General features: G+C 33.6%; 4 protein-coding genes across 4 annotated transcripts; 1 reads left to right on the plus strand and 3 right to left on the minus strand.

Annotated features, from left to right (window-relative positions):
• Positions 1 to 2,371: 2,371 nt before the first annotated feature.
• Positions 2,372 to 5,629, minus strand: LOC112796096 (protein ENDOSPERM DEFECTIVE 1). Its single transcript, XM_025838383.3, has 4 exons — positions 4,248 to 5,629; positions 3,611 to 3,730; positions 3,393 to 3,509; positions 2,372 to 2,987 (listed from the first exon to the last, which is right to left on the minus strand). The coding sequence occupies exons 1-4, from the start codon at positions 5,352 to 5,354 to the stop codon at positions 2,649 to 2,651; spliced, it is 1,683 nt and encodes a 560-aa protein (XP_025694168.1). The 5' UTR covers positions 5,355 to 5,629; the 3' UTR covers positions 2,372 to 2,648.
• Positions 5,630 to 6,486: 857 nt separating this feature from the next.
• On the minus strand, positions 6,487 to 13,015 carry LOC112796097 (sodium/hydrogen exchanger 6). Its single transcript, XM_025838384.3, has 22 exons — positions 12,986 to 13,015; positions 12,224 to 12,717; positions 12,071 to 12,130; positions 11,914 to 11,938; positions 11,713 to 11,798; positions 11,491 to 11,602; positions 10,909 to 10,971; positions 10,761 to 10,780; positions 10,569 to 10,663; positions 10,297 to 10,325; positions 10,155 to 10,186; positions 10,009 to 10,056; positions 9,846 to 9,906; positions 9,669 to 9,766; positions 9,501 to 9,576; positions 9,379 to 9,398; positions 9,137 to 9,234; positions 8,892 to 9,001; positions 8,113 to 8,214; positions 7,643 to 7,743; positions 7,485 to 7,564; positions 6,487 to 7,025 (listed from the first exon to the last, which is right to left on the minus strand). Exons 1-22 carry the CDS (start codon positions 12,998 to 13,000, stop codon positions 6,949 to 6,951), a joined length of 1,902 nt encoding a protein of 633 aa, XP_025694169.2. The 5' UTR covers positions 13,001 to 13,015; the 3' UTR covers positions 6,487 to 6,948.
• Positions 13,016 to 14,071: 1,056 nt separating this feature from the next.
• On the minus strand, positions 14,072 to 16,590 carry LOC112796098 (ASI1-immunoprecipitated protein 1). The gene is made up of 3 exons (XM_025838385.3): positions 16,075 to 16,590; positions 14,758 to 15,201; positions 14,072 to 14,427 (listed from the first exon to the last, which is right to left on the minus strand). The coding sequence occupies exons 2-3, from the start codon at positions 15,199 to 15,201 to the stop codon at positions 14,275 to 14,277; spliced, it is 597 nt and encodes a 198-aa protein (XP_025694170.1). The 5' UTR covers positions 16,075 to 16,590; the 3' UTR covers positions 14,072 to 14,274.
• A 298-nt stretch (positions 16,591 to 16,888) lies between these two features.
• On the plus strand, positions 16,889 to 26,228 carry LOC112796099 (vacuolar protein sorting-associated protein 53 A). The gene is made up of 24 exons (XM_025838386.3): positions 16,889 to 17,367; positions 17,522 to 17,616; positions 18,257 to 18,313; positions 18,472 to 18,622; positions 18,991 to 19,061; positions 19,546 to 19,670; positions 19,881 to 20,041; positions 20,147 to 20,288; positions 20,671 to 20,734; positions 21,001 to 21,186; positions 21,285 to 21,326; positions 21,878 to 21,982; positions 22,065 to 22,124; positions 22,317 to 22,394; positions 22,779 to 22,886; positions 23,013 to 23,078; positions 23,157 to 23,234; positions 23,309 to 23,442; positions 23,528 to 23,621; positions 23,864 to 23,941; positions 24,172 to 24,234; positions 24,779 to 24,847; positions 24,936 to 25,031; positions 25,680 to 26,228. The coding sequence occupies exons 1-24, from the start codon at positions 17,319 to 17,321 to the stop codon at positions 25,965 to 25,967; spliced, it is 2,460 nt and encodes an 819-aa protein (XP_025694171.1). The 5' UTR covers positions 16,889 to 17,318; the 3' UTR covers positions 25,968 to 26,228.
• Positions 26,229 to 26,538: the final 310 nt, after the last annotated feature.

The following is a 26,538-nucleotide window of genomic DNA, read 5'->3' on the forward strand; positions in this document are numbered from 1 at the left end:
TTAAAAAAATAAGATTAGATTAGATTAGATAAGATAAAAATCTAATCTAATCTAAATCAAACTTAACAACATTATTGTATATAAATAACATCAATTGTCACTAACACCACACACACTTAGTTGAATATTTCTCATACTAATAAAATTATCAATATTCTTGTTTAAGAACACTTTTAGCTTCTTCAAATCTTTAACAATGTCTTCATCAAAGTTCATCATCATTCTTCTCATGCTAATTATTTCCACGATGATGATGCCACGTGTCCCTACCACAATCGCCACCACCCACCCAATAGAACACTGTTTAAGAAAAGCAATAAACCCTCCTTCACCGCCACCTTCAACCGCCACTAAAAGCGAACTTAAGCTGTTGGATTTTTCTAGGGTTCTTTGCCGTGACTCGTTCCGTCGTGTCTCGCACGATGTTCAAGTCACGGGAAAGTTGCCCTTACAGTACATGAAGGCTCTTTGTAACATCTATGATGATGATCAAGAAAAGGTTGAAAGTTTTGTTAATGGCGCATTCTTCAATTATAATACACAAGAACTCATGAATGGTGAAACATGTTCAACGGTGAAAGAGAAGATGCTACAGTTTGCTCCACCTATTTGGGAAGATTATAATAACAAAGAAAAAGAAGAATGGGATACGGAAGATCCAATCATATATAGGTTATTATGATCAATAATATTAAATAAAATAAATTCTGACTGTTTTTTTATTAATTTTATATAATTTATATTTTAATTTTGTCTTTTCTTTCTACAATATATGTAGTATATATAGAACACATTATTATTATTATTATTATTATTATTATTATTATTATTATTATTATTATGCTTTTTTAATTTTTTTTCATAAAAAACATAGTAATCAAACTCCAATCTTTTAGATTAGCTTAATGATGTTATGTTGAAATAGAATTTAGAATTTAGAATTTAGTATTTAACTATTTAAGGTTTATGATTTAGAATTTGTTATTTTTGTTTAGATTATATTTTATTTTAAGTTTAAAGGTACTAACTTTTAGAGAAATTGATTTTGTATTTTGAATATAGAAGAGAAAAATTTGAGATATTAAATTTAGAGTAAAGTATCGTTTTTGTCCTCAACGTTTGTGATAAGTCCTATTTGTATCCCTAACGTTTAAATCGTCTTATTTGTATCCCTAACGTTTATAAAAGTGATTCAATGTTACCCTACCATTAATTATACTAACAAATCCGATTATATTTTTCAATTATTCTCATTTTGATGTATTCATTCTCAATTAGGTCTCACTTGGATGTGTTCGATTTTAATATTATACCCAATATTTGTGTTTCGATTAAATTATGTCCATAGAAAAGTGAATTATGTAAATGTTGTAGGAATTAGTTTCAACTTTTAATGAGCTATTTTTTGAAGTGGATCATCAATTCTATCTCAGACATTTGTATTTTAACTTCAAGAAGAGATTTTTAAAACTCAAACTAAAGCGTTCATGATGTAATTGATAGCAAGATAACATTGAATCACTTTTATAAACGTTAGGGATACAAATAGGACGATTTAAACATTAGAGACACAAATAGGATTTATCCCAAACGTTAGGGATAAAAATGATACTTTACTCTTAAATTTAAAATTGTGTTTCTTATGTTCATTTAAATGGTTCTTAATATTTGGTTAGCCAGTTGTGCTCTTAATCGAAATTTTAATATTTGGATCCGGTAACCAGATGCTCATTCGTCATTTAATTTTGGCTTTTTCATTTAAATAAAATAATTCCATTCCAAATTTACTTGATTTTTTTAGTCATTTTCGAAACATGAATACCATTTTTCTAATAATATATAAATGGTCACAAGATCTTGTGGTTTATATAATATATTAACCACTTTACCATAGGACTTTATGCATGAATGGCTTGTGAAGAATAACAAGTTGCATTTCCTAATCTCAGCAGGGTGCCTCGATTTATGCTCAATTTGGCACACTCTCAGTACCAGCCACGATTTAACTCGTACAAATTAACTCCTACATATTTTGTTTCAAACACACCCAAAATTCTATAAAAACAAAATATCCAATTGCTTTATGATAATATACAACCATCAATTTAATCTGTCTCTATTTTATTTTGTTTAAGCTTATGAATCAAATAGATGGAATTAACTATTTAATCAAATATTGGTGTAATTGAATAAAAGAATTCATTCTCCCCTAATCAAGTGTTGAGAATTTAATCCTCACCTTAGTTACAGAAAATTTTAAAATTTTAGATCACTATCCCACTATTTAAAATGTTTATAAACCAGGGAGAGATTATATCCATTGAGTGAGAAAAAAAAAGAATATTTATCATAATTAAACTATTATTAGTTAGAGCTAACACCTTTTTATTACTTTTAATTGTGGTGTTCATACAAACAGAATATCATTAAAAATCCACTTTTTCTATAGATTTATTAGTTTAGCTAATGCAATCATACAAAGAATGAAATGAAATTACATAGACATAGCAAATTACAACACTTGCTATATGATTCAGAGGAGAGACTCAAGCTTGGCTTATTTAACAATCATATCAAAAAATTCATCTCATCAAGTTCTTATGAACAAAGTTTCAACTATGATGATCATGAGCTATCTATATCTATACCTAACAAGGCTCATTGCCGGCACAAATTGCAACTGAACTATCAAATGCTTCTTGTTCTGTGATATTATTATTATTATTATTATTATTATGACAAGTTGAATATAGTTGGATTAATTGGCCCCTTAAGCTGCACTCCTCAACCTGTGACTTATATGTCTTTGACAATAAATCTCCACATTCTCCAATTACAGCTCTTTCTCCACTAACAACTCTAGCTAATTCTGAGATACAGACATCGGTTTGTTCTGCCTTTGGCATGAATCTTTGAATATTGAGAACAATTGTTTCCATCATCTTTGATGCTGAATTCAGGCTCTCCCCAACCTCCTTTACATCAACCTGTTTGGTAGAATACATTTTTCTTTAAACATAATAGAATAAACAAATAAAGCTTCATTTTGGTCATTTACTTTATAAGCATAGTTTATTTTAGTCCCTGACATTTCAGGATTAGCATTAGCATTTTGGTTCTTATTTCAATCATTTTAGTTCCATCATCACGGATCTCCTAAAATGTTAGCTTGCCAAATGTGCTTTTCAAACTGCCATGTCATAAGGAATTTGTTGAATCCGAAACATGCCATGCCACATGTCATTTAACACGACACCCAGTCGATTTGAACCGACCAAGTGCAGTTTCAGAACCAAAACACTGATTTTGAAATGTGAGTATTAAAATGAATCATGCTTACGAAGTCTTGACCAGAAAATTAGTAGATATGATAATAGGATTGAAGATCATACCCTAACATTCCCACCAAGTGGAAGTTGTACTGTGGCATTCAACAAAGCTTGAATTGCTTCAGAAATAGAGAGTGAATATTCTTCTTCCAAAGCAGACCACTCATCCAGATAGGGAATCTGCATTTATATAAAACAAAACAGGCAAATTATTGATACAGACATTGCTTTGTGGACAACTTCAATGAAAAATAAGCATTCAAAATTATTAGTAGCCTTACTTGCGCATCAAGAATTGTTGAGAGAGTCTTTGATCTCCGCAAAAGCTCCAGTTCTACGCGTTTCCGGTTTACAGAATCCCGCATTTCTGATATTTTCATCGCCTGAGAATATAGTACTCTCTGCAAGGATTAATAAAACAACAAAAAGAACCAGAACTGATTAAGTTGTACTGGATTGTCCAAAATTGTAACCTAAACAAAAAACAACCAAGAGAGCTCTCAATAGTTTAAGTTGTACTGGATTGTACAAAATTGTAACCTAAATAAAAAAACAAAAAAGAGAGCTATCAATAGTTTAGTAAAATAACAAACACCCAACAAAGGTAACATGTCACTTATCTGACAACCATATCGAACTTTTTCAGAGTATAATTTGAAATAAGCTAAATTACAATGTCAAATGAATGAAGTCAGAGTCAGTTTACCCTAAAAAATTATCATCATTTGATCTAGAACTGTTATACACCGTGGACCAATCAAGTTTTATTTTACACTGGTGTGAGTTGTGATCAAGTTATATCTTCTTCCAAAGATTGTATTTATCAGAAGGTGCAGGGTTCTATCTATATATAAATTACAAAGATAAAATTACCAAGCTAGATGATTATGCATTTTCTTGCACTATATATAACCTTACCTCACTTTCTCTTTGCTGCACTTTCATGGCAGACACTGCTTTGGCATTGGCATATCTCCATTGCAGATAACGATTATACATCAGTCTCAAGGAATGCACATCCTCCTGATTACTAGACCCTTTCTTCCCTTTCCTTGTTTCTGCCACCGGTTTCGCGCTAGGGGGTACCGGAGGCAAACTCAGTCCTCCTGCCTTAACATGATTCAATTGATTTCCATACAGCTTGGACAGTGAAGGAGTTTGCTTCTCGCAACTAGACGGCCAAGTAATCGACCGATGGAAAGGCGAAGCATGTACTTTCGACTCAACATTACTACCACTATTGCTACTAATGCTACTACTCAAGACACTTCTACTGCCAATTTTTTCAGCCACTGACCTATTTGACACAGAAGGCAACATATCTACCTCAGAACACAACTCAGGAAGTGACTGAGTGCTGCAACTCACACCCGAATCGCTACGACAATCATCATCGGAGCACACCGATGAAGCATCCCCGGACACCGAGTTGGTTTCCATCCGAGGCCAACCAGAACCTGCATTGCCCTTTAGTGACATTCCACTGGCCTGAAGCAGTTTCGCAGCGGCCGAGGTGTTACCCCTGTGCTGCGGCGTGAGCCTATACCTTGAAGGCACAACAACTGTGGGGGTATCAGGCCTAGAAGGGGTGGCACCGAAACCACCATTCCCAATTCCAACTCCAATTCTTCCAGAACATGACCTTGAAGGGTCTCTTCCCACTCCATTATTGTTATTCTCCTTGAAAAGCTTCACAGCCCTTTGTTTCCTCTGAGTAGTAGTAGTGTTCCCCAAATTCCCTTTACACTGAGAAGTTGAATTACACCCAACTGGGAACGGGGTTCCTGCATCTGAATTATCAACAGGCCTGTGATTCTCATCAGAGGAATTCGAGGAATCAACTTCCGGTTGCTGGTGGTGCCGCCGCCTCGGCGCGGTTGAAGAAACCGCCGGAGACATGAACCTAGAGCTCACCTCCCGGACCCTAGGCCGGCGGTGGTTAGAAGGGGTCGGCGGCGGTGGAGGAGGAGGAGGGGCAGATGCATCTGGAACGACAGTAGAAGCTTTGATTGTTGCAGAATCCATTGCAGAATTTGGGGCTCTACAAAACTACGTGGTTCTTGTGCTTGGATCAAGCAGAAACCCTAGAATGGGTGGTGTTCGGATTGGGGTAAATGGAGACTTTGAGGAAGAAGGAAGCCTGGGTGGATCGAAAGCAGAGGTTTTGAGTGAAAGAGAAAGCGAAAGACGATGATTATTGAAGTAGCCGTTGGGAAGGAGGGTTTACGTTGCAACGGTTCTGATTTGGGGAATTTTATATTCAAAAAAATGAAAAAAATGTAATAGTTTTTAATTTTAACACTTGTTTCTCGTTAACTGCATTTATTTATGTTGCTCAGAGGAGCCTTCTCCATTGCTTTGGATCCCTTAAACCAATATTCACACCTTACATAATTGGATAGAGGTATAAAACTACTCTATATTAATAATACATTAAAATTAAATTCTAATATCTGTCTAAAACTCTTGTACCAAAAATATTAATTCAGTTCAAACAAAACAAATTTTTCTAAAATTTGAAAATTGAAAGACAGTAGTTTACATTTTTTGGGGAAAATCCATATTTTATATTACATATTTATTTTATATGATCAACCTAAATAAACAATATAAATAGATATATGGATATTGCATTTTCTATATTCTTATTATATATCAATTTAATATCTCAATTTGTTACTTATTTTAAAATATATTTTAATTGTTTACATAATTATCAACTATTTATAATTTTCATTTTAAATCTATGCATAATCTCTTTGTTAAGAAATATAAACAATACTTGTTCGAATAAAATTATTATTATTAGTCTTCAATAAAGGCTAAAGCATAATTATTTTTCGGATAGGAAATCAATAATATGCAATTTGATAAATACAAAGTTACTTTTAATTTGTCATAGTATAGTAGAATACAATAATATTTCTCTAATATGCTTTTTTATATTTTAAATCAAACAAAAATTTATTTCCTTAAATATGTCATCCTTTCCCATGGATATGCTCTTCCACTGTTCCACACGTTTAGATACTCAATATAACTTTTAATATTAAACAGTCCCGTTGAACTTTAAAGCACCAAATTCTAAATGCCGATTATAGAATTAATCATGTAAGATAAGATACTGCATCCACTAACATGCAAATGTACCAACTACTAGACCAATCTTCAATTTTCCTCTATATATATCGCTATTCATGCTTGGCATATAGTAACCTCATTGTGACAAATGAATTTGAATTATCTTTAACTGTGAACTAGGATTATCAAACTCCTGAGAACTATATCAAATCAAAGTGATAAACCGGTAGAAACAGGAATAATCAATACATTTAAGAATACACGTGTGGTTAGATCCAGATTATAAACCTCCAACTTCATGGCAGAGGCATATATATATGTATGTATACTCATCAAACTTGCATGAAATAAATGCTGCAGAGATGATGGTCTTCCATCCCAATGAAACTTTGCCATGAGATTCTCAATGGTATATATCCGAATGCCATTTTGAGACTCTTTGTATTGTTGCCAATTTCCTACAAGCTGTCTATAAACTGCATCACTGAATTTTATGTACAGAAAAGGCTTCAAAAGTGTGCTATGTTGTTGGAATGAATCATGATGAATAAGGATTGTGACGGTTAAGTCCCGTTCGTCCCGGTCTTTCCGGTCTTGTTGAAGTCAATGGCTCATCTGTTCAGAACACGAACAACAAATCACGGTAATGTAACATCCAAACAGAATTAATCAATCAAAGCAACTTATTGGAAAAAAGTTTTCGTATAATATGCCTAAGATCATGAATGAAGAATGATACTAGAAACACAACAAATATTACAATGAGCCAATAAGAAGCTATATGTATTTTCTAAATCAAAGAAGCTGCAGGTTCAAAAAGCCTGAAGACAAGGCTTATACCAGTAAAGATTGTAGATATCCAATCCAACATCATGGTCGAAAGATGCCATATAAAATTCTCTTTTTAAAAAAGCAAATATTCAGGACCAATTAAGATTATTGGAATACAAGTTGGTTGGACACCTTACAAACCAGTTGTTTCCTTGGATGGTCAAATCAGCCCAGACATCAATACTTGATGCCTACCTACTTTATCAATTCTTTGGCAATGCTAAATAAAAAACTCAAACTTACCTTCATCATCTTCATCTCCACTTTGACTTGTAAAGAATGGGGTCAGAAAGTTTTTATCTATTGCAGTAAATGATCCAGCACTGCAAGAAAGATGCAAAGAGAAATTAGTGGTTGCAACGTCAATGAGTCTATATGCAGTTTCACAGCTCAGATGATACCTCTTATGGAATTCTTTTAGCTTCATCTTGAATCTGCTTCCTGATGATGATTCTTCATCATAAGAAGGAGCAACATAACCATTGTTTTCCTCATAATTGTTCTTGTAAGAGAAAGGGTAAAAAATTAGTTGATAGAGAAAGAAATATATGAAATATTCATTAGAATATTGTGTTTTGTAAATCAAAACTGTTTCGCTATAAAACTCTTAAGTTAAGAAAAACTCATGACTGAAGATGGATTCACATAATTCAAAATCAAAACAAAGTCTCTAGATATGTTGTTGAAATGTTTATTCCAGCCACGAGTTAAGCAGGATAGTGACATAAAAAATTTGAGACATGTTTGACACATAGAATTCTGTTTCAGTGAGGGGATTGTCAGGCTCTACTTCATAGGCTTGATAAAGTTAATTTTAGATGCAACTGAAAAACAGAAGCCTAAGTCTAAAATTATTTGTTGCAAAACTTACTGTGATGGTGCCCACTGTGGCCAAAGGGCTATCACCATGACTGTCACCAACCACTTCTAGAGCTTCCAGCATGGTACCGGTTGATCCCCCAATCAATAATACCTGATACAAACAAAATAAGTTACACATTTAAATTACTGTTTAGGTATGGTGGAAAAAGAAAAGACAAATAAGAAAAGAAAAAAGTGCGGAAAATGGATGGCCACTTGCTAATAGACTAAAGAGGAGAAATAAATAATAAGATGAAACTTAGTTGTTTTGGTGTTTACATTAAGTTTTCTAGTTAGAAAATTGGCACTTCTATATTCTCTTACAACTATAACTTCTATATTCTTCTACATTCTTTTACAACTTCCATGACTTCTATATTCTTTTACAGCTCTGCCAATCTATCTTACAAGAGATTCTTAAATGGCACTCTATCAAATTGAATCAGTAGATAAACAGATCAGTGTTTGCTTAAAATTGGATTCCGTTATTTCAGCACTCTTGATTTTCTCCCAAACAGCTCAAGGATGAGATAATTAAACAATCTCAATAACATTTTAAAATCTTAATAGGGGCAAGATACAAAATAAGATTGTAATCTCTTTTTTAAAAAAAGAGGGGGGAAAAAGTTTAACTGGGAAATTATGTGTCTTGATGAGTTAATAAAAAAAAACCCCTGCAAAAATGTAAAACTCCTGAAAAAGGGTAAACCTCATAAACATCGTCTCTTTCCTTCTTCCTTCTAATTCAAAGTTGTGAACAGAAGAAAGGAAGAATATGAGCATGCCTACCGTCAAAACAACTATTGCTGTTGTTGCAGTAAAGATGGTCTGACCATGTCCCTCTGGAAGATCATGAACTGATTGCAATGCAAGGGCAAAGGCCATTGCTCCTCGAAGTCCTGAAATGTTCATAAAGAACAAAACATAAGCATGGTAGCAAAGAATAAACCAAAGCCAAGAAGTAATGTGTTTTATCAACAAATGATAATTTTCCAAAGCAAAACCCAATTGTTATGTGAGGCTTAATTTCTTACCACTATACCAAAGTGCTTTTTGGTGTTTTGGAGGTATCTTTCGATGAGAAGGTCTGACCAAGTTGACCAGATAAGCACAAGAGAAGACATTTGCCGCCCTGCACAAAGTGAAGAAATTTTACGACTTAAAAGAGGAAAGTGAAAGGAAAAACCTGAAAGTGCATGCATCTGTTTATATCATAGCCTGAAAGAACATATGCCACCATATTCAAATACTTTAAATGATAGCAATCAGCAAATACCTTGCAATTCCAATGAATATCTGAAGTGGTCATCATAAGAGTTAAGGAAAGAGTACCACGAACAACAGACAATTCTAATAAAAATCACACCAGTTCAAATTTATGGGCCAAATAAAGGATACAATGGAGAAGAATATAAATCCAACATGTGACCAGCTATGTTGCTCCATAGCAATATCAAAGCCCATGTATATAAATCTGTAGACATAACAAAAAAAGGTATTCATGCATTATTTAGAGAAAATGTTTAAATACAAGACAGCAACTGCTGTAAATGAAATTCTCCTTACACAAAGGTCTCTGCTAGTGAAGATATCAACTCGAAAAAAGCAGAGACAAATCTTTGAGAACTTTGTGACAAATTTGGATATGAATAGTGCTTCATGACCTAAGAGAAAACAAAAATGTAGTCATAACAATACTTCAACACATACATGACAAAAAGGAGAAATATGAAATTTACTTACTATTCCTGTAAACAGTATTGATACGATACCGGACAAACCAAGGCCTTCTGCAAGCATGTATCTGAAACAGATAACAGTTTACACTGATTTGCACTGAGAATCGAAAATTTACAACAATTCCATGAAAATATTTATGAAGACATAGTTCAGTGAGGTTACTCACGAGAAATATGGAAATAGAACAAAAAGACAACTCTCCAAGTTCTGAAGGCTGTATAGAATGGAAAATTTCCTTATCAGCATTCTCCAGGCATGATGTAAATAGTCGTATTATCAAAGAAAAGTATACTCTAAATTATATATACTTACTTGTCAATATCCAACCCTGCATACTTAAAAAGGTACTCATGGTTAAGGTTCACAATAAAGTTTGAACATTTTTTTAAAAAATTAAACCCCTTATTATTTATACTATGAATACACAGGGCAAGAATGAACTTAAAAAGGATATTAAAGCAGATATGAATCCCACTCCAACACCTGCAATTCACCAAAAAGTAAAAAATCAAACCAGGAATATCGGAAAGTAGTAAGGTCACTTGCTTTCCTGGACTTGCGGCAACATGAATTTGGTGAAGGCACAATAGGCAAGTCAAAATCTAGAAATCTTATGATGACATAATAAACGATGAATAGCAAAGGTTCTGTCTAAAATACCTTCAAAACTGAACTGAATTAACAAGCTTAACATTGGCTGAACAAAATATTGGATAGATGACTAACCTGCAGACATTGAACCAACAAAAGTCTCCAAAAATCTAACAACCACCATTAATAAATTCTGTCCGGATGGATGAGTCTTAACCAATGACATCGTCCTGCAAAGGAAGTGCTTGAGTTATAAGTTAACTTCCATGATACTTCGGCTATTTCGCATAAGCATGATGATATGATCTATTTCAGAAATTAAGGTACCTGTACAAAGAAATTGCCATCTGCCAATAGTACGGAAGTCGGACAAGAGGAATAACAAATATAAAAGGGAAAGAAGGAATATATCAGCCAGTATGCACCATTTATCTTTAAACCATATATGCAAAGAGAAGAAGCAACGGAAACTTACTGCATCATTCAAAACAGATTCTCCAAAAACCAAAGCATATAGATTGACATCTGTGCCAAGCTCCTGCAAATGACAGCAAGCAAATCAAACACAATGATTTAGGAATGAAGTTTATCAGATGGCATGTTACACTTACTATTTTACATATAATACTCAGACCTACCATGAGTGAATGACAATAAAGGACAAAATAGTTTGGAGAGATAGTCAAACCCTAAACCTTCAATCTGATTCATAAATTGCCCATTTGGTCATTGTCATTCGTGATTAGCTTAGTTGAAAACATAACATATCAGGGTTTTTAAAACTTGGATTTCTCAATTGAAGCTTCATATTTCTTTTTCATGATATATTAATTAGTAACAAGATAAAACTATGCTCTGCATTGATATCTTCTTCACCATTATGACAAATGCCATTATCATTAAGTAAAAAATGAGCAGCTGAAAGTTGAGCAAGCAGGAGTAGAAAAAATCCATGAGTCCTAAACACTGACCCTCAATGGCCTTTTGTACCGATCATGCAAATTGGAAATGGAATAATTAACAAAAAAAAGCAGAAAAATTCAAAGCAATAGATCACCTGAAATATTGATAAAACAGTAACGGGATCAGTCGCCGATATAAGAGCCCCAAACATGAGGCACTCGACAAAAGGCAATCTATACATGAGGAAGACCAGCCCACCAAGATAACTGCACCCAGGCAGAGAAGAAAACATGATTACCTAAACATTGAAAAAATCTGAAAAATCCAAATAAACCAGTCAAAATTCTAGCTATGAGGAGAAAGATGAAAAACTCACACTAAAACACCGGTCACTATTGAGGCTATAAATGTGCCAAATATTGCAAAAGTCACAATTGCTCCAAAATTAGAGAAAAAAGGTTTCTGCAAAATCCCACATTACCACCATCACCAAGTCAGAAATATTCTCCAAACAACAAACTAGAACTCATTTAACACATCTAAAAAAAATGGAGCTATGAACTATAAAGGTTCTTACAGGTGCAAGACTGAAGCCAGACTGAGTAAAGTAAAGAGTCAAGGAAACATAGTATAGAGTATCAAAAACTAAATTACATAAATTAAATTGAATAAACAGAATAATAATAATAATAACAATGGAAAGAAAAGATTGTGATCAATGATGACAAGGATATAATATGATAGGAGGTAACAAGAAGAGGAAGAAAAACTCTTCGTGAAAATTGAACCACGCCCTGCACAACAATGAAAAGCCCCAAATTTGAGAGAGTCAGCGAAATAAAACTAAGAAGAGAAAAAAGAGAGAGTGACTGAAGAAGAAGAAGAACCTGATACTATTTTCGGTGTCAGAGATGTTAGCGAGAACACCAACGATTAAGCCAATGAGAAGAGAGGCACTGGCTTCGGGGATGACGTAAATCTTCTTGCGGCGGAGGACGTGGCCGAGGACGAAGGAGAGGACGAGCATCATGATCTGAAGCAGGATTCCGACGCCGGCGGCCTGCTGTTCCTTGCCGGGGGTTTTGCTGCCGTGAGCGTCGGCCGGAGATATATCGTCCTCCATCCCCATTACAAGTTCCTCCAATCGATTCGATTCCGATTCGATTGGGAATGAACGGATTCTGTGCGAGTGGCTTTGTTCCTTTTTGGTTGTGTTGTTGTTGTTTGGTGTGATCAGTGATGGCGGTGCTGATTCTTCGCAATAATCGGTTCGGTTGTTGTGATTTTCAAACGAATTCTTTGATTTCTTCTTTCTCTTTGATTTCTCTTTCTCCTCTCTTCTTCTCCACTCTCTCCTCACGCCTTGGACTATGCTTAAACACTAATGCATTATTTTATTATATTCAATTTTTTAATCTCACCAATAATTAATAAAAAAACAAATATAGTTAAAAAATTATATAAAATAAATACATTAAAATTAAATTTCAAAAACTAACGTGGTTAATAATTCATCTTTTTATATATTAAATAATAATAATAGATTTGAGATTACTCAAAAACTCAAAATAATAAGTATGTTATATATAGAATCAGAAGATATAAATTATAAATGTTAATGTGACACGACAAATTATATACACACTAACCAAACATTTCTGCATAGTGAAATTTTCTTTCGTAATCTGATTCGATGACTTGATCCATCAAACTTTAAACTCATTCTAATAATTTTTCTGTTTACTTTTTACATGATCTCACGTTGAGTCCCCAGCATTTGAGATCATCTACGAACAGTTTAGTAACAATTAACAACATAAAGAAAAAGTCTAAGTTTGACTTACGTTCAAGTCATTTTCCTAATCCTGCATACACCAATAGTTGTTAATGTTTGTTTGTTTTCTTAAGCAAAATTATTGTTCACTAGAAGAGTAATCGTGGCATCGGACAACACTATTTTAAATAAGAAAATTAGCCATATCTCTTGCGTTTAGATCCGGAAATATTTTTTAATTTAGCAGTGATTAATTAATATGTTTGAACGAGAAGAATCTCTCTTTGCATTTAAAAAAAAAAGTCCCAAGTTTTAAATTTGGAGTTATAGTTCTTAATACCTCAAACCAAGTAACTGTATGTGTATGTTTAGAGATGATTAAGCCATAAAGAAAATGGAATGAGTTGGCATTGAATGAACAAATCTAATTTTTTTTAATTGATAACTATTTCTAAAATATTTAGACAAAATCCCAGACTAGATATTATTATTCAAAGTAGTATAATAAATTCAATAAATTCTCTAAAATATAGTAATTTTATTGGATCATCCTTTTCTCTAAAAGGCAAGAAGGCAATAAGTTGATATTGAAACAAAATACATATGCCTAATGTATGAAGAAAAGAAAGGGCAATTTACGTATTTAAATTGTTTGTACCTCAATTTTACGCAAATACATTGTTTCAGAAACGGATACGTAAATACATTACTACAATGTATTTACGTATCCGTTTCTGAAACAATGTATTTGCGTAAAATTAGTGAAACAATGTATTTACGTATCCGTTTCTGAAACAATGTATTTGCGTAAAATTGAGGTACAAACAATTTAAATACGTAAATTGCCCGAAAAGAAATGGATGAGCATATATATATTTCCATTTTTGTCGTTTTAACTTTGTAGATATTTTTGATATATCAAAAGTGCAAAGGGTTGAACAGTAAAACCATACAACTATACTACCAAAAACACTATGTTGTACTTTAACCCGTCTAATTTGAAAGTTCACAAGATAACTTTCTATCAAAATGTAATTTGGACCACAATCAAAATGAAAAACTAAAAAAGCATCTTAAGGAAGCATCATATTTACAAATTGTTTTCTTTGGTAGAATTAGCAGCATTGAAGCCTGTACATGAAATGTTAAACCCAACAGAAGCCTTCATTCATCTGCACCACGGAGATTATACCATTCTTTCAGACGCTTGGCAGTTCCATCAGATACAACGCTGTCAAGTAATTTATACTTTTTGTAATGCATTTCAAGTGTTTCTCCCTGTTGCTCGGCAAGGTTTTCTTCAAGAAGTAGTTGCAGCTAAAAGAAAAGAACACAAAATGCATATAAAATCACAATAGAATAACCTAAATACCACAAAATCTCATACTGATTATGAATTAACAAGCCACATATTTTGAACATCATTATGACATCACAAAAAAGGGGCAGCATTTTCATAGAGCAAGTGGTCTTTTGATACAAAAACCATTTCATAGTGTAGACACACAATTCCCATAAATCCATTGCATATAATAGAAAGATATGAACAGTAAATAGAAGGGATCAACGGAAAATAAAAGCCAAGAACAAGGGGGATAATAATGCTTTTGATGCAGTTGAGAAAAGAATAAAAACATGTGAACTTACTTTTTGTGCATATGCATGTTCTGCAGCATGTTGGCGCGTAAGATGCTTCAATTCCTTTGCCATCTCAAAATCCGGGTGATTTGGATCCAACCAGCGAATCCTTATCCTTCTTTCAGGATTTTGAGGCCGATCATCAAACATTTCTGCCTCAGCAAGACGAGCCCTTACCGGCCGTGGCATTCCACAAATCATGAACGGGTACTGCCCTATCATGGTGATAACCTCCTTGACCTTCTTGGAGGAATCCAACTCTACTAATGCACACTGCGGCAGATTTCTTGGTCCAAGGTAGTTGGGAATGAACTTGACACTTTTTACTGTTGCAAACTGCTCAATAGCACTTCTCAAGACAGATTCAGAGACTTGGGGTGAAAGGTTGTCAAGGAACACTGTTCTAGTCACTTTCTCCTGAAATGAAGCATACTTCTCTGCTGCTGATGCCATCTGTTGATGTGAATGACAACAGAATTTAAAAGTTGATAGTTAAATTTCTGAGTCCTTACCATTAAACAAATGATAAATCTATATATAATGTATTTGATCAAATTGAAACTTTAGTACTAAAAAATTCAAGTACTAGATATAACTGAAACTTGAGCGTAGAAAGGGAAAAATATACGAGATCACATCAAAGTAGAAATGGGAAAATTAATCTATCAGGATAGATATTTACACATTTGCAGAATATGGAGTGAACAAAAGACAACAGCATTTCTTGATATTAATTTCCTAAAAATACTAAGCAAATTCTAGTTTTGCTATGTAAGTTGAAATCATCAGAAAATCAGCAGCATCAACGATTGTCAATGAGAACTTGTCCAAATTATGCACTACCATGCTCTTCAGAGAAACAAAAGTTAACCATGAAAAACAAAGGAATGAACCGGTTACATAAACGATAGAAAAAGATTGTCAATGACAAATTGTTCAAATTACGGAATAATAATAACATAGCACCCAACGAAGACCTATCAATGCAGAAAGTCTGAAACATTTATCATCACAATCGCTTCAAGGAGGACTTTGCACATAACACTACCTACACATTTAGCAACCGATTTGTGCGATGCTAAAAAAACCTTCGATTCTCTTTAATTACATAAATCTTGAAGTTCAAGTGGAAACATTATTACTCAAACAACCATGCAAGAGATGAAGATTCGATATCATGGTCCAAAAGTACAAACTATGGCTGGAAAACCCTAAATTCAAGTAGACCGAGAATTGGGAAGGACAGCGGCGGTTCAAACTTCAACGCACAAACACATAACGAAACAAAGATGAAGAGATTGGAAGACTGGTAAAAGAGGTAGCTACCTGAGATGAAAATGCTTCAATTACGGTTCTTCTTGTGTTCTTCTCCGTGATGCACGAGAGACTCAGTCTCTTCTTCTTCCCTGCGTTCGTTCAAAACTGCGTTTTGAATTGTGAATTTGGACTGTTGGCAAAGTATTTGATGGAGTTGTCCACAATAGCTCCATTTGATGGAGCTGCCCAAAATATTTAAAGAATTGCCCCAATTTATTTTACTGTATTTACAATGAGTAGCAATAATATTTTTGGGAACCACAGATTGCCTTGGAACCAGACTGTCGCCATTGCCTTTGCCAACTTCTTTAACCACCCTCCTCTATTGCCAACACCCTGCATTTCTTGAACCTCAGTGGTAAAGATTCTCAATAGTCCTTTTTTTTTATCGGTTTTTTATTAGACGGTTTTATAATTCAACCAAACCGAATAAATGATCAGTTTTTAATTAATCTAATTGAACCGGTCAATCTGATTCGATTTTTCAAAACAATGCTCCATAGCAGAGGAGCTTCTCTTTCAGACTGTTGTCACATAATGTGAACAGTCTTCTTTTGTGGTTAAAAATTAATTTTAAAAAAAATTGTTGCTTATTAATAAATACAACAAAATAAATTGAGACAATTTTATAATTATTTTTTGCAGTTCCATCATGACCAACTCCATCAAATATTTTTCCTGGACTGTTAAGTGCATTGTAAAATTCTCTATTTTTTTAATTTTACGAACTATTTTGTTCTATTTTCTTTTCTTAAAAAAACTCGATCATAATTTGATTTATTAATTTAAATATTTAAACCACTTAAACCTGTAACATTTTGTTGCTGGGAAAATAATTTTTAAGGACTGAAATTACTTTTGAGTCATGAGTCCTAAAATAGTAAAATATGTAATTATCAATTCAGGCCTTCTTTTTGTAGCATATTAATCCCCCCCCCTTCTGTCTCTCTCTCTTTCAACAGTTTTGTTATACTTTTTTGTTTGTTTTTGTTGGCTATTTGCTTTTTGAAATTTCATAACCAGTCCCTCTGAATTCTTTATATTACAACATAGGCCTCATATTGAAGAAGAAAGAAACAAGGTGCAGGAGAACAGAGAACGAAGCACCTCAATTTGCTTCACAGCACAACACAACACTTCACTGTTCTTTCTGATTACTCTCTTCAATGCGATCTTCGCTGTGTGGAATGGTCGAGTGCGAGCCTTAACAAACCCCTTCGATTTACCATCGCGATTTTCGAGATCTGCCACCAATGGACAAGTCCAGCGCCTTGGAGTACATCAACCAGATGTTCCCAAACGGTACTTTTTTTTTCCGTTTTTCTTTTTTCAATCAGAGATTTGTAATGGTTTGTGATGATGAGTAGCGTGTGTTTGTTACTATTTGATGTAATATATATGTTTTAATTTTGGCGAGATTTGAAATAATGTTGTTGTTGATGATGATGTTGTGCAGAGGCATCTCTGTCTGGTGTGGAGCCGCTGATGCAGAAGATTCAGAGCGAGATTCGCACTGTTGATGCCGGAATTCTAGCTGCTGTTCGCCAACAGGTCTTGATCTTTTTCCTTTCATCTTCAATTTTGCATCCAATATACAAAAGCAAATTATATTTCTAAGTAATGCAGTATTGATTGTTCATTGTTGCTCTGCATTATACTTGATCCTTAGAAAACTCTGCCACTGCCGAGTTCTAGTTAATGTTAGCTTTCAGGTTAGATATTCAAGTGGTTATGCTGTTTTCCCCTTAAGTTAGATCTCATTTTTCGAGTTATTGCGAATAGAAAAAGACTAGCACGGGTAGAGTGTGGTTGAAGATCAGGCTGACTTGACTCAAACTAGACTAAGTTATTTAATAAACTTTGGATATCGGTTGTGAAGATACAAAACATAAAAGGAATAAAAAGAAAACTTGATGTGATACTGATATTAATAAAGAAACCATGAATCAAGTTTGAGTCCTGTGGATAAAAAGTGAGCCCAAGTTGCCACTTCTTAGGAACTTCTTTAAGGTGGAGTGGCCTTCTTGATCCGTTACTATCTTACTAAATGTGATTCTCTAAGATCACTAAGGTGTTGATACATCAGAAATGTGATTGCATATTCCCATACAGGATTTTTAACATTTTTTTATTGAACATAATTTGTTTCCATAATTTCTGGTTTTTCATGCCCTGGCTTCTATAATTTCAGAGTAATTCAGGAACTAAGGCAAAAGAAGATCTTGCTGCTGCTACACGTGCTGTGGAGGTTTGCATCCGCTCTATTGTGTTTCTATTAGTTCTTTGTTCAATTGCTTAGATTAGTTCTTTTTAAATATTTATGTTGTATTGCATGTAATTTATTAGCTCCATCCATTCTTGTCTGGTTGGTATTTTAATACTATTTTTCTTTTTTTAATTATGCAGGAACTTATGTATAAGATCCGAGAAATAAAAACAAAAGCTGTACAGAGTGAAACGATGGTTCAAGAAATATGTCGTGACATTAAGAAATTAGATTTTGCAAAGAAGCATATAACTACAACAATTACTGCACTTCATCGTCTTACAATGCTTGGTAGGTCTTGGTAGCCCTTTTACTCTTGTAAATTCTGTTTTAATAGTTCCTAAGCTTGCTACTATATTATTTTGCCGTAGCACACAAACATAGTACATGTCCCTAAAGTTCATAGTAACAAACACATACGTGGTTATTGTCACAGATTGCAATGTCCTTGTATTTCTATATTTGTAGCATGAACACTAAGTAAACCACTAGACCATTCTTTGGATGAAAACCTCTAGACAAATTGGGTGGAAATTTAGCATACACATGGAAACTGGGTACAATATTTAATAGGTTTATTGCACTAACTAGATAGTTTCTTTAGATGCATAGATGTTATCTAATCTTTTACTTTAACAAGCTTACCTATTATATGGCAGTCTCTGCTGTTGAACAGCTTCAAGTCATGGCTTCAAAACGTCAATATAAGGAAGCTGCTGCGCAGCTGGAGGTATCTGATCTATGCCTGTGGCATCTTTTCGGATAACTGTTGCAGTGTTGCTTTTCAAGTATTTGCTTACTACATTGGATTGGTGTCATTATGGTGCTTCTGTCTTTTTTTCTTTGCTGGGGGGTGGGATGGTTGTGAAACCAATGCATTGTGTTTCTTGATGTCCATGTTCCTACTGCACAATTAGGTAGTGATTTTATTATTATTGTGTCATTTTATGATGTATTTATAATCTGGGAGTTGGAGATTATGGGTTGAAAATAAGTTATTTAGGAATACAGTTGGAAACTGAGGTTTTGTGATTGCTGAATAAGCTATTGTATATACTTTGGGATTGTGCTTCAACTATATTTTTTACTTTGTAAATTAAAAATGTTTAATGAATTTCTTAATTTTCATCTATCTCATGCAGAAAGAAATGCATTTTTTTTTAATGGACTAATTTATTAATTTTTACATTTGTTTTTTGTTTTTATCTGCTCAGGCAGTGAACCAGTTATGCAGTCACTTTGAGGCTTATAGGGATATTCCAAAGATCATAGAACTAAGGGAGAAGTTTAAGAATATCAAGCAAATACTCAAGTCACATGTGTTTTCTGATTTTTCTAGGTATTTGTTACTCCCTTTTCGCTATTTTTGGAAATATCTACAGGTGTTTTAATATGAAAAAAAAAAAGAGGATATACTATGTTTTTGAATGCTAATATTTTTTTATTTATTTTTCCTCATAGTTTGTTTGTTTAAATTCATTAGACATGGTTTGTTTAAAATAAATCTTGTGTGTTAACTGGGTTTCTCAATTCCTTGTATTTGTCTCAGCTTAGGTACTGGAAAGGAGACAGAAGAAACTAATTTGCTCCAGCAGTTGTCTGATGCTTGCTTGGTTGTTGATGCATTAGAACCTTCTGTTAGGGAAGAGTTGGTAAATAATTTCTGCAATAGGGAGCTTACTTCATATGAACAAATTTTTGAAGGAGCTGGTATTTTTATGTCTCTGTAATGTGAATCTTATGTGTTTATTTATACAACAAGCTCTTATCAAATGTGCTTATGTTTGACCTTTTAAATATTTGTACTTCTTTCAGAGCTCGCAAAATTGGATAAAACTGAACGAAGATATGCTTGGATTAAGCGCCGAATGAGGTCAAATGAAGAGATTTGGAAAATTTTTCCATCTTCATGGCATGTTTTATATCGTCTATGTATCCTATTTTGTAAGAAGACAAGGTATGTTATTTCTTGCTTACAACATTTCTTAAAATATCGTATATGGCAATATATGTTATATGCTTTCTCCAGCAAAAGAGAGCATGCCTGTAGTGAAGCATTATTCTAGTTTTGTTATGAAGTGACATTATAATTTATTGAATATGGGTAATTTTATTGTTTCAGGCTTCAGCATAGAAACATTTTCTGACTTTTATAATCAAATTTAATCATATACCATGATTTTGATGCAGAATACCCCCCCCCCCCCAAAACAAAAAAAAAACAAAAAAAACCAAAAAAAAAGTTATTAGGCGTTTTTCTGAATAATGTGTTGATATGAACTGAACTCAGTCCAGGAATATTATGTATGGACTCATGATTATGATACTTTTTTCTACAGGAAACAACTTGAGGATATTCTTTCTAATCTAAAGGAAAAGCCAGATGTGGGGACCCTGTTGTTGGTAAGCCATGGTTTTGACCAATCATTAAACGATGAAATATTGACTTGCTGTTACAATAATTGCTTCAACGGTGTGATGCTATACAACTACACTTTCTTGCCACTGTTTTTTAACCAGAGCTTTTATTTACAAAATAGTTGATGGCTGGCTTTGTAATAATTCATTTATGGTGGTAACGATGAATAAATTGTTGATGTAATGTATTTATGATGTGAATTTATGACTCTTATGTGTTAATTCAGTGTTTCACTTGTTGATTTTTGCAGGCTTTACAGCGAACTTTAGAGTTTGAAGATGAATTGGCTGAGAAATTTGGAGGAGGCACTCAAAACAGGGAGGTTGGGAATGAGATTGAGGAAATAGGTAGGGGAGCAAATTCTGGAAGTAATGCTTCAGATATCCGGAGGAAATATGAGAAAAAGCTTGCTGCTCATCAAGGAAGTAACAATGGGGTATGTATTATGAATTGGTGAAGTTTACATTACCTCTCCCTAAGGAATCATTGAAATTATAGTTGTCTATGACCATTTTGTTTGGTTGTTATGAATAGGAAAACAATGGAAGTAAAGATTTGGCAGTACCTGGAGCTGGGGTATGGATCTATGTGACTATTATCTATTTGATGTAATGGTTTTGTTGGTTAAGTGTTACATACATAGATGTTGTACTTCCTATTCACTGTTATCCAAAATCTCTCTATCTTATTAGTCTAAGATTAATTCATGGTATTAGAGAAGAAAATACGACGATGTGCTACATTCTGATTACATCATTTAAAATTTTCAAATCTCCTAGTCAAGGTTATCTCTTTTATTTTATCTGTGCAATTGAAGCACTGAAATTGTATTGAACTAATGTAATTTTTTTATTTGATAAAATGCTTTTGTCTGATCATATATGCTTGGGCTTAGCTGGACTCTTATGTTGTCTCTCAGTTATTTAATATTTTATTAAATATTTTCAAATTATCAAAGGGTAAAAGAAGGGAGTGAAGAAAATTGAATGTCCTAGTTGAAAAATAAGTCAAATGAATTTGATGTAGAGTGCTTCCTAGTCTTTGTTGTAATAGTGGCTGTCCTCATTTTATTCTTAATGATCTATTTCATTAAGATGGGCCTGATAAACATTTTGTTGTTTTGGCAGTTCAATTTTCGTGGAATTATTTCATCTTGCTTTGAACCTCACTTAAGAGTATATGTAGAATTGGAAGAGAAAACACTAATGGAAAATTTAGAGAAACTCGTTCAGGTAATTTGGGTCTTGCTTTTGATGTATGTACTCATTGATTTACTTATCACTGTCCCTTGATTAAACGTGTCATCCAATATAGGAGGAGACATGGGATATTGAGGAGGGAGGTCAGAATAGCGTTTTATCCAGCAGCATGCAGGTGATAGGTCATTTCATTTCTTAGAGCCTTTAGGAATTCTGTTTGGTAGCTTTTGGTTAATGTTGCCAATAATAGATATGGTTAGATATATAGATCCCCCCTGGCACGGATGAATGATGGAGCCCCCTTCTGCTTTTCTGATGGCCAGTTTGTTATTATGCTTTAAGCTAACTTGGTTGTGTTGTTGTGTAGTTGTTTCTCATAATCAAGAGGAGTTTGAAGAGATGCAGTGCTTTAACAAAGAACCAGACACTATTTAATTTGTTCAAGGTAACTCCTGAGTTATAGCTAATATTTCTCCATTTCAAAAATGACAAAACATGTGCCCAGAGCTGTTGAATAATTGTTATAAAGTTCAACACATGGGACTAGCAGGGACACTCTATTAAGAGAAAAAACTTAACTTTGAGACCTGCCTAATGGTGGTTATGTAATGTAGCCAATGTAGTTGGCTGCGGCTGAAGAGTTAAAAACGGACATGTGATCTGCACTCTTATTGTCTGACTAACTGTTGGGTATTAAGGAATTCAAAAGAATGCTGTTTGAATTTCTCTGTGGAAATGGAGTTGGTTTTTAGTTGCAACTTGCAACACATACTGTAATTTAGAGGTCTAGCTTTATGATGTATATGATTTTATTTCAATTCACTCTTAGGTTTTCCAAAGAATTCTTAAAGCATATGCTACAAAGCTCTTTGTAAGACTCCCAAAGGGTGGTACTGGAATTGTTGCTGCTGCCACAGGCATGGATGGACAGATAAAGGTATCTTGTAAAGAATTCGCTTTTTGTGATTTGTCAGAAGTTAAAGCTACATATTAACTTACTATTTTATCAAACAGCTTTCTTTATTTGAAATTTTTTTATGAACTCTTGGGAACTGTTGTACAGACATCTGATAGGGATGAAAGGGTGATTTGTTACATTGTTAATTCAGCCGAATATTGCCATAAAACGGTCAGTAAATTTCTTTATCATGCTTAATTTAGTTCAAGACGAGTAAATGCCAGTCTTACTTAGCCTTGCATATGGCAGGCCGGTGAACTGGCTGAGAGCGTTTCCAAGATAATAGATCATCAGTATGCAGATGGGGTAGATATGTCAGAAGTGCAGGTACTAATATCTTCTCATTAAAATGATGCTTTTCTCTGCAAATGTCATTCTAAGAGAATTGTGCAATCATGCAGGATGATTTTTCAGCTGTTATAACAAAATCATTGGTGACCTTGGTGCATGGCCTGGAAACCAAGTTTGACATTGAAATGGCTGCAATGACACGTGTACCATGGGGTACTCTTGAGAGTGTTGGTGATCAGTCAGAGTAAGCTGAATTCCAAAGGAGCAAACAATTAGTAATCCTTGTTCCTGATAAAATTATCAATTTAATCTTACTATTTTTCTTACAGATATGTTAATGCCATAAATCTGATTCTTACCACTAGCATTCCTACTCTTGGGAGTCTTCTTTCTCCTGTCTACTTTCAGTTCTTTTTGGACAAGGTAATACCAATTTGATGCATTGAGTTAAGATTTTTTATGTCAACCTTGGTGTTAAGGACATTTTCTTTTCTGGCATGCTGGTTGTAATTAATAATAAATAAAATATTCCTTGATTGCTTTTCTGTTTTAAATAGCTTTTTTCTTGCAGATATTGTAAAGGACTAAATTAGATGGTAAATACTCAATGTTGCTTAATAATGCAAGTTGAATATTTACATTTATTTCCCATTTATTATCCGCAGCTTGCATCATCTCTTGGTCCGCGCTTCTATTCTAACATTTTCAAATGCAAGCAAATATCAGAAACGGGTGCTCAACAGGTACTGGCCGCTTTCTTTAATTGGTTTTTATTTCCTTTTGGTTACATCAAGAGTAAAGCTAAAGCATATTTTGATAGGTTTGTAAATGTAAGATGGCTTTTTTTCTCAACAGTTTTGAACATTTTTTATCTGGAGTACAGGATACAATAAAGGAGTTTGAAACTTTTTATTTTTTCTGTGGAGCACTTGAAACCTTATGAGAACGAGCTAACAAAGTGATACTTTTGCAGATGCTACTGGATACACAAGCTGTTAAGACAATCCTTCTTGAAATTCCTTCCCTTGGTAGACAGGTGATCTAACTTCTGCAAATACTTTTTAGTCATCTTTCCTTCCCTTGGAGCTTAAATCTAGGGAATCTGACCTCCACATTTCAAGAGTTGGTGAATTTACTATGCTGTTGTTCCTTTTACCAGTAGCATTTAATTTTTTTTTTCAGCTATAGTTTTTATATAGAAAATATTGATAATGAAATTTTCAAGTGAAAACTTTCACCAACTTTCACCCTTAGACATAATTAAAATTTGTTATTTTATTTTTTGAACTAAGATGAATAAAAAATTAAGAGCTGAGACTTTATGTTTTGCATTTTACAATTTACATGTTCCTAGTTATATTCTACCCATATAAAATATCTTGTTGCCTCATTGGTCTTTAATTCTCTTCTGAATTGGAAGCAGAGATGGACTGCCTGTCTGAACCAACTGACTTTATCATCTTGCATGCTATAGGGCAAAAGAATCCTTATGAAATTTCATGTCATATAATTGTCAATTTCTTGTGTGCTTGCCAATGTTTCTCTCATTACACTTGTTGATTGTTTATTCTCTGCAACAGACTTCAGGTGCTGCTGGCTATTCCAAGTTTGTAAGCCGCGAGATGAGCAAAGCTGAGGCACTTTTGAAGGTTTGTTGTTATTGGTGGAAAAGAAACACTAATATAATTGAAGTTTATTTAGTTCTTTCTAACGGGTTTGTGCGAATGGAATGTTTAGGTTATACTGTCTCCAGTTGATTCCGTGGCAGATACATACCGAGCATTACTACCTGAGGGTACACCAATGGAATTTCAGCGAATACTGGACCTTAAGGTTTTGCTAATTCCTATCAGTTCTTCGTTCAATTCCTCTAGTTCTGATTACTACCTCAAAAACCGGAGACTGGCTGTCTCATCATATAAATGCATAAAATGAACTTGTATAATTCTAAGTTCATGATAATTAAAATTATCATAAGTTCATGACTAATTTGACTTTAACTTATTCTAGCTGAATAATCATAAGTGAATGAGATGCCCTGTTAAGTGGGTAATTGTCCCAAGCTTGAGGAGAATAACAAGGAAGCATAGTCTTAATTTATGTGTAGACTAAAAAAAAAAAAGTGGTTCAAGATTCACTATTTGTAAAGAAGATTACATCGTTAGTAAACTAAGACCTAAAAGGAAGTAGTCTATTATTGATGACATAAAACTTGCATATAGACAATGCTCAAGTCAAGTGTTGGATCTTATCAAGATACGGACTAGGTTTCCAAAAACGTGGACAGTGATGAGGAGCATGTAATGCATGGTTGAAAATTCTAATGGAATATGTATGAAACATTAAATTTGAATAATTACCATAATCGTCCAACTCTGTTATTTTTTAGGAATGGTTCATGGATTGATTATTTATGGTTTTTCAGATGCAACTGATTGAATGTCAATTCTTTAATCACTTATATCTGTTTTCACATTCCAGGGTCTTAAAAAAGCGGATCAACAAAGTATTCTTGATGACTTCAATAAACATGGCCCTGGAATTAAGCAAACACAGATTACACCTACAGTTGTCCCAGCTTCCCCAGTGGCTCCGGTGGTGCCTAATCCTTCTGCTGCTGGACTCATGGCATCTCGGGAGGATGTACTAACTAGGGCTGCTGCACTTGGACGAGGAGCAGCCACCACAGGGTTCAAGCGATTCCTGGCTCTAACTGAAGCCGCCAAAGACAGGAAGGATGGGCCTTTCCGGAAGCTTTTTAATCCATAACGAAGCACATTGAACAAAAGTTTTTGTCAAAAGCTTTTGGTATTTCGTTGTTCTAGGAAAAAATGTGTATCTTTTTGTTGTAGGTTTATTTTACTCTGATTCTTTTTGTAATTTTATGATCATGTTTATCTTTATTTCACTTTATCAACTGGAGTAGTTTATTAAAATCATGTCTAAGAATATTTATTCCAGATATGATCATATACCACAAACATATTCAAAATAGGAGATATAATAATAAAATCATGTTATTAATATGAACTAACATCCTTAATATAATATAATTTTTTATATAATTAAACAATTTGATGTGAAATTATGAAATTAAAGTTTGGATGGCTAAATTGTAGATGAATGTTATCCTTTCTATTATAACAAAATAAGTTTATATTGACATGATATATTTATAGAAAACATAAAGTTATCAGTTTATTGTAGCACCATTTTAGTCTATTTTTTAATATAGTTTTCATAAAATGAAGTTTGTTCAATAAACAAAAGATGCAATATTAGAATTCAATTTTTTTATATAAACTAACATTTTTATATTATAACTTTTTCTATAATTGGT

Source organism: Arachis hypogaea, chromosome 4 (genome assembly GCF_003086295.3).
Source record: "Arachis hypogaea cultivar Tifrunner chromosome 4, arahy.Tifrunner.gnm2.J5K5, whole genome shotgun sequence".
NCBI lineage: Eukaryota > Viridiplantae > Streptophyta > Magnoliopsida > Fabales > Fabaceae > Arachis > Arachis hypogaea.

Coding starts and splice junctions, on each gene's coding strand:
- LOC112796098 (XM_025838385.3), bottom strand. CDS start 15,201: ATGGCATCAGCAGCAGAGAAGTATGCTTCATTTCAGGAGAAAGTGACT. Junction 14,428..14,757: donor AACATGCATATGCACAAAAA/GTAAGTTCACAT, acceptor CTTTTCTTTTAG/CTGCAACTACTTCTTGAAGA.
- LOC112796096 (XM_025838383.3), bottom strand. CDS start 5,354: ATGGATTCTGCAACAATCAAAGCTTCTACTGTCGTTCCAGATGCATCT. Junction 3,510..3,610: donor CAACAATTCTTGATGCGCAA/GTAAGGCTACTA, acceptor ATATAAATGCAG/ATTCCCTATCTGGATGAGTG. Junction 2,988..3,392: donor CACTTGGTGGGAATGTTAGG/GTATGATCTTCA, acceptor TCTACCAAACAG/GTTGATGTAAAGGAGGTTGG.
- LOC112796097 (XM_025838384.3), bottom strand. Junction 9,907..10,008: donor GTTCTATTTCCATATTTCTC/GTGAGTAACCTC, acceptor TATCTGTTTCAG/ATACATGCTTGCAGAAGGCC. Junction 8,215..8,891: donor CAGCAATAGTTGTTTTGACG/GTAGGCATGCTC, acceptor TGTTTGTATCAG/GTATTATTGATTGGGGGATC.
- LOC112796099 (XM_025838386.3), top strand. CDS start 17,319: ATGGACAAGTCCAGCGCCTTGGAGTACATCAACCAGATGTTCCCAAAC. Junction 23,443..23,527: donor AGTGTTGGTGATCAGTCAGA/GTAAGCTGAATT, acceptor TTTTTCTTACAG/ATATGTTAATGCCATAAATC. Junction 24,848..24,935: donor AAGCTGAGGCACTTTTGAAG/GTTTGTTGTTAT, acceptor TGGAATGTTTAG/GTTATACTGTCTCCAGTTGA.